This window comes from Vicugna pacos, chromosome 15, assembly GCF_048564905.1.
Source record: "Vicugna pacos chromosome 15, VicPac4, whole genome shotgun sequence".
NCBI lineage: Eukaryota > Metazoa > Chordata > Mammalia > Artiodactyla > Camelidae > Vicugna > Vicugna pacos.
The window spans coordinates 52,439,290-52,446,203 of record NC_133001.1 but is presented as its reverse complement, the minus strand read 5'-3'; the positions used below and the strand labels follow the sequence as shown (position 1 = coordinate 52,446,203).

The window sequence follows — 6,914 nt, the reverse complement described above, 5'->3', positions numbered from 1 at the left end:
CCTGGTTCTCAGGGTTCCATACCACCATGCATCCTTCATGGTGCTCACCATGATAGCCCTAGTTCACAGTGCTTTCTTAGGTTGCTGGAAAAAAAAATAAATAACCGCAGGAAATAGGATTTAGTCCTCATCCAGATACCACTTTAAGCTTTGATTATGTTTTGTGTATGTACCCCCTTTCCATCTAGATAACGAACCCTTGAGTTATATCTGATAAAGAAAAAGGAATCTAATAGCTATTCTTTGATTGTTGGACCAGGGAAGAGCACATAGCATAGAATTATGAGGAAACATACACTATTTAAATAGATTTAGATTCTTAACAAGGACCTAGAATCCCAGAAAATGTTAAAGCTTGGTGGGTGTGCTCCTGCCATTCTCTTCACCTTGAGTATATTTCAGTATTTGTGTGTTTCGTCTCTGCTAATACCAGGAGAGTCACTTCCAGGGGTTCTCCTTTCAACTGTACCTTCTCCTGGCTATCGGCATGTTGTTTCTACCATTGGTCCGCAACATTCACTTGCTGAAATCACCTCCGTGGTATCCTGGAGATTTGGGAATTGTTCACAGATTCCTTGGTTTGTCATCCATAGAACTTGCCACTCTCAACATTTTTAATCTACCTTCGTGCTTTTCTGCCTTCTCCCTACGCACTTTTTTTTTTTTTCACTTTCAAAACTTTTCCTATTCCTTAAGGTCAAACTCCAGTGCCTCCTGCTTTCCAAAGACTTCTCGGGACAAATCGTCCCTGTATGTAGTGCTTGGTGCTTTTATCATCCATCATTATTGTTCCCATGTAGGTTAGCACTCTGCCTGGCACATCACCAGTGCTCAGTAACTATGCGCAGAGTAAGTGAGTAAATGAACTAACTCATTAATTCATGTGTTAACCAACTAATTAAGCAGTTTCTTCCCTCCTCCATGTCTTATTTTCATTTCCTGTGGAACAGTATCTTCAGTTGAAAATACACTCTGAAGCTCTCTTCAGGGATGACATTCTGAGTGTCTACACTGTTAATGAGATAATATGGTTAGTGTGGTGTAATGCGTTGTTCCCAACCTGCATTATAAATTATAGGTTTACCAAGGTTGAGTAATTTGGGGGAAGGTGGCTCCCCTGCCAGTGCCTCCTCCAACATGTGCTTTAGCACATGAAATACTAGGTTAGGTCCACAGTAACTAAACGTGTACAGTTTTTTGGTGGTGGGGTGGAGATTGGTTCCTTACATTAAATGACATAGTATTTGTGTATTACTTATCCTTTTGCATATTTTAAATCATCCTTAGATTACATGTATTACCTAATACAATATGAGTGAAATTATGTAAACAGTTGCCGGAACCAGGCAAATTCAAATTTTACTCTTTGGAATTTTCTGGAATTTTTTAAAATAATTTTTGTCTGTGGTTGATTAAATCCACAGGGAAGGAACCTGTGGACATGAAGGGCTGACTGTGTAACTTTCTTGCATTAATTTCAAATCTGTTTAAGATCGTGATAAACAGTTGTTTCACATTATCCACATTAATGTGTCAGAGTCAATCCAAAGATTCCCTACATTAAGATAAAACAAAGAACCCAGGTAAGTTACCTTCAGTTTCAGACAGGGAAGGAAATGAGATGGACAGATACTATGTCCTTGTATGAGCCTAGCACTGAATTCGGTTACATTTTTCCCAATAAGCAATTACCCAAGGCTAACTTAGGGAAACACTGTTGGCCATCATAAACAACACAGGAAAACAATGAGGAAATGGAGACGTTAAGAACCGACGTAAAGTCATCCAGCTATTAATCAGGGTGACTAGAATTGCATACTATTCTTCTATATTTGATTTCACTTGGTACAGAGGTTATTCTTAGTTTCATATTGCATTTCATATTTTAGCAAAGATCCAATGTGCCCTTGGATTTTAAAGGAACTATCTGCACATGGCATAATTTTTTTTTTAATTTAAATAACCATACTTAGAGGACCCATGCTATCATTTTCTTTTCTATAACACTCCTTTAGGTACAAGAACTTTTTTTAAACTGTGAAATTATTAAAGAAGATAAAGTGAGAAGCAAGCATTTTAATAATATGAAGCTTCATCATAATATACTTCAGATATTAAAAGCAGAGATCATAAAATTAAAGATTTTGATAAGATTAAGACTAACTAAACCCAAAATTTAAACTCCATGATCACTGGGGATTACTTACAGGGGCGGTAATGTTTCTGTGTAATGATACTTTTTTAATAAAACATACTGGAAAAGTCACAGTTTTCAAGCATACATGTTACTGGTGGGAATAATAGTAAGGCTTTGACTGTATTTTTATTTTTCTTTGAAGGTCTCCAGCACTAAAATCTCATTTAAAAGTAATAGGCAAAAAGAAATAACAATGCACTTGTAATTAAAAGCCTGATTCAGTTTATCTCATTTTTGGACAAGCAAATTATCTTTTATGGTGGTTAAACTCCTTCACAGCAAAATATTTCTCCCACTTTGTCAGTCAAGGCCAGCCTCCACCTGTGAGCCTGCGGGACCGCTGTGCATGCACAGAGGGGATGCAACGTCTCTGGAGAAGTCACTTTAAAGGCCTTTATTGATACCCAAATCAGACTTATCTGTTTGACATTCATAAGGAAGTTTAGAGGGAAAAAAAAAAAACCCAACATTTGGATTAGCTCTATGTAACATTATAGTCTAGATGATAATGCAGCTCCACAAATGTGTCTTGGCAGTGCCTGCAACCATTCAGGTCAGATGTATTAAATTACTTATGGGCAATTTGAGAACTTTGAATACTGTAATACATAACCGTGATTAGTTTAACCTAGGAAACCTCATCACTAAAACAATCAGCCTTTATGAGCACACTGCGTATGTAAGGGCTCTCACGTCTGCTTTAGGAATCCTATTAGTTGGTTGGCTTGTATTGTATTGACTTACTATACTCTCTTCTTCCTATGTATTAATTTTCAATGTGCCAGCAATTATATTTTTATCACTCTTCTATGGTAAATATAAAGTGTTATAGTTGGTACTTCTGTTTATTTACTTCCTTGGACTTTTATTTCTTCAACATGGAAAGGATATAAAATATGGGAACAGAAGAATTGGATTTGATTTGTACTCGGTTTAGTGACTGTGAGTAGGTCTGTAACTTTTCTCAACACATTCCTCTCAACTATAAAATGAGACTAACGTATAATTCATAGACTTTTCTAATAACTGTAAAAACAAATGTGAAAGGATGCTATAAATCAGAAAATATTTTGTATTAACTATTGAATAGATTTGTATATACTTAGCCATCTTCTCAAGAATGAGTGGACCAAGGACATAAACCCTAAAGCTGTGGCTTAATATGGCTGTACCATTCTCCATGTTTGACTTCACAAATCCCGTAGTTTTAAGAACATAAAAAGCGATTATGGAATGCACTATTGCCTGCTAAGTATGGGCCCTGGACTCTCAAAAGTTACTTAATCAGAGCCTTTCACACGTTGGCTACTTAAATTTTATTTAGCTTTTTAAAGAGATCCCTGGTCTCTTTTTAACTCATTAGTCTCACAGGTGAAAAATAAAAAGAACAATGTGACATCATTCAAAAGACGAAAGAAAGATACAAAAACATGCTGCTCGCCACCTCAACACTGGCTGATTCAGTAGGTCTGTGGTGCGGTCTGAGAATCAACAGTTCTAACAAATTTCCTGGTGATGCTGATCTGGATACCACAGTTGGAGAACTACAGTCTTGGGCCAGTCACGACTTGCCTCCAGCAGACATTCGTAAAAACGGCATGGCTCAGAACCGCCCGGATCTCTCCCGATCTCTCGACCGCCTCCAGTCGCGCTCCCATCCGCCGCCGCCGCAGCCGCCTCCGCCTCGACCGCGGTCTCTCGACCGAGAGCGACGCTCCTGGGACCGGGACCTCGACCTACGCTTCTTGCGACGTTGCTCGTACAACTCCCGCCGCAGCTCCCGAGAAATGGGCTTCAGATGCATGAAGTTGCAGAAGCCTCCTCGCGAGCACTCTCCCATCTCGTACTGCCGGCAGCAGGCTTCTCTGAAGTCGGTCACAGGGGAGAGCTCGGCATGGATAGGCTGCCCGTTAAGCCAGCGGTTGTTCAAGTCAATCACGGCCTTTTCTGCATCCCCTTCACGGCGAAACTTCACGTACACATTCCCAACGAGGTGGTCTCCAAGGTTGTCACAGACGTTCATCTCCTCCACCTCCCCGTACTTCTCCTCCATCTCCGTGAAAACCTCCTCAAAAAACTCATCATAGTGCTCCTGCATCTCGACATCGCTCACGGCACAGTGTGAGCCGCCAGCCGTCTGTGCACTGTTTTGGGGATTACGATAGATGTTTTGAATCAAGATGGTCTGGCTAAAGTTCGGTTTGTTGTGCAGCCGAGAGCATCTGTCTCCATGGCGACACGCTCCGATCTTGAAATAAAATGAGCAGTTGACTTTGTCTTTCTCGGTGCCGAAGATGGAGGCCAAGTACTCCGCCATTCCCCACCGGCCACCGCCGACACTGCTGCCAACACCGACGGCCTGACGCCCGCGGAATCCAATCTCTTTTTCCTCTTACCTATAAAGGAACAATTTGAAGATAATTCCTAAAACTTTAAGCCCCACTCACCATTCTGGTTGGTTGACTGAGGCTCTGTCCAATTGTTGCGGAAAAATGTGTTATAGCTCAGTTGGGACAGCTACCTGGATCCAGGCGAGAGACCACACAGCACTGGAGTTGGAGCACTCAGGAAGCTCTGGACCCCGTCTGTAGGTTTACACACGCCTTTTATAGGCTGCCAGTTTTACACTTTGCAACATCATATGCAAATAAAGTACAACAGAAGTCAACCAATCAGGGAACAAGCTTTGTAGAACTAGCCCGATTCAATCAGGAGTGAGCTCCATGCAAATGAAGTACTACAAATGGAAAAATCAGAAGTTAGGGAAGTGGACCAATCAGAAGTGAGATTAATAACCAATCAGGAGTGAGAGTCATAGCCAATCAGGAGTGAGAGTAATAACCAATCAGGAGTGAGAGTAATAACCAATCAGGAGTGAGATTAATAACCAATCAGGAGTCAACTCAGGGAGCCAATAGAATTCTAGGTGTAAGTTAGCCGCTTTAGAGGCAAAAAGTGAGATAAAGCCTCTGGGCCAGGGAACTGGACGGTGCTAAAAGGAGAGCAGCGGTCCTGCCTAGGGGTCCTGCCAGTCTTTTTATGGGGCTTCCCGCCTCACGATCAACAGGGAGCTTGGTGTACTGCATTATTCTTCCAACCAAATACTTTTGTCTCTTAAAGGAGCCACAGGGTTTGGGGCAGAGAGTATCCTTCCTCCCTGCTTTCCTCCTTCCTCATCTCCTTCCTCTGGCCCAGAATAGCCAAAACAATAGGACACAAACAGCACATACTGAAATGACTTTTAATATCTCACGTCACAGCAAAATTAAAAATATACAAAAAAAAAGACAAAAGAAAAATAGTATTTCAAAACATATAGAACTTTTGAACTTTTAGTCACTCTTCTAAAAACTCCAATCCCTAGCACCAAGACTCAAGTTAGTCTTTATCCCAAACGACAGCCTTTGGGAAGGAGATGCAAAGATGGAGGGGAAATTCCTTTATCTCCCTTATAGGTAGGTAATTGTTCGTGGCAATCCCCCGTATTTTCTTATTCTGTTACTCTGTAGAGTTAAACAATCAGTTCAGTTGTCAGTGAGAACTATTAATAACTCTCTAGAAGGAGGAACTCATAAAAGAATCAGAACACTTTACCTTTTTAAGTTCACATTTTAAACCTTACAGTTGACCCTTTGTAACCTCCTAGGATTAATGACATACTAAGGCTCATGGTTTCTTATAATTATCTGTTTAATGTTGTCTCCGGAAATCACCTCAATGTGTAGGACTATTATTCCAGTTACATTTTCCCCAAAGCCAATTCACACATTGAGATACGGACCCTCTTCTTTCCCATTTTTTACCTTAATGTTATCCAACTCAGTGGTTGTACCAAAACATGCTCATCGAACAATAATTAAGCAAGAATTTAGTTAATCCAAAACCTAGAATATCCTGCAATATAAAATATCTTCCAATTATCTCCCAGATATTAAAATATAAACTGCACCCCATGCACTCTCAATTTGTTTATGTGTTCCCACGTGAAAAGTTTGAGTCCCTCAAAGTTTAAAGCATAGTTTTTTATTGTTTTTTTTGTTTTATTCTGGTCAGTCTTAGCCAGAATAGTCTTAGAATTCTGGTTGGATACATAGGAGGATGTAAATTATGTAGCCTTCTAGAGCCTCTCAATTTTATGTCTGCATTAAGTCTTATCTCTGTAGGTCTCTGTAGTAGTGTGAAGTCGGAAATCAGATAGAAGCAGAGATAATGAAAGAAATTTGCAAAGCTTGACACCAATGTAATCAAAATGTCTATGAAAACTGCTAAATAGTTGTTATTGACAGCTGTAACAATTCTTCCCATCTGCAAAATCGAATTCACTGTTAGCAAAGCTCTTTCACATGTGCATGAATCTTTGAGGTTAGATAAAGTGGGTTGTTATGACTACTTCATGCCAGGAAAAATCTGAGAGCACAAGATGGCAAATGTGTGCCAGAGGAAATAAAAGGCAGTTCAGATGAGTTCAAAATTCAAAACAAAGGCCACTGCGCATTCCTCAAGACTAATAACAAAACAGGTCTGCTCCACAAAGGGTCTAGTTCCTTGTGAGTAAAACTGTCCAATGGAAATGGGCAACACAACACAGCACAGCGGGAAGTGTGGTGGCCCTGGCTATACAGATCTGGGTCCTTATTACTGCATGACAACCACACCAAACTTAGCGACGTATTCAAACAACCACCATTCTATTATGCTACAGATTCTGTGGGGCAGC

The 6,914-nt window shown here is 40.3% G+C and overlaps 1 protein-coding gene across 2 annotated transcripts; it reads right to left on the bottom strand.

The window, feature by feature from the left end:
• Positions 1 to 2,576: 2,576 nt before the first annotated feature.
• On the bottom strand, positions 2,577 to 4,551 carry LOC102526472 (splicing factor U2AF 35 kDa subunit). Of its 2 annotated transcripts, XM_072938346.1 has the most exons (2): positions 3,928 to 4,550; positions 2,577 to 3,828 (listed from the first exon to the last, which is right to left on the bottom strand). In XM_072938346.1, the coding sequence occupies exons 1-2, from the start codon at positions 4,512 to 4,514 to the stop codon at positions 3,801 to 3,803; spliced, it is 615 nt and encodes a 204-aa protein (XP_072794447.1). In that variant the 5' UTR covers positions 4,515 to 4,550; the 3' UTR covers positions 2,577 to 3,800. The 2 variants fall into 2 exon arrangements, with proteins under 2 accessions (XP_072794447.1, XP_072794446.1); XM_072938345.1 differs by having other exon boundaries at positions 2,577 to 4,551.
• Between the last annotated feature and the right edge of the window lie 2,363 nt (positions 4,552 to 6,914).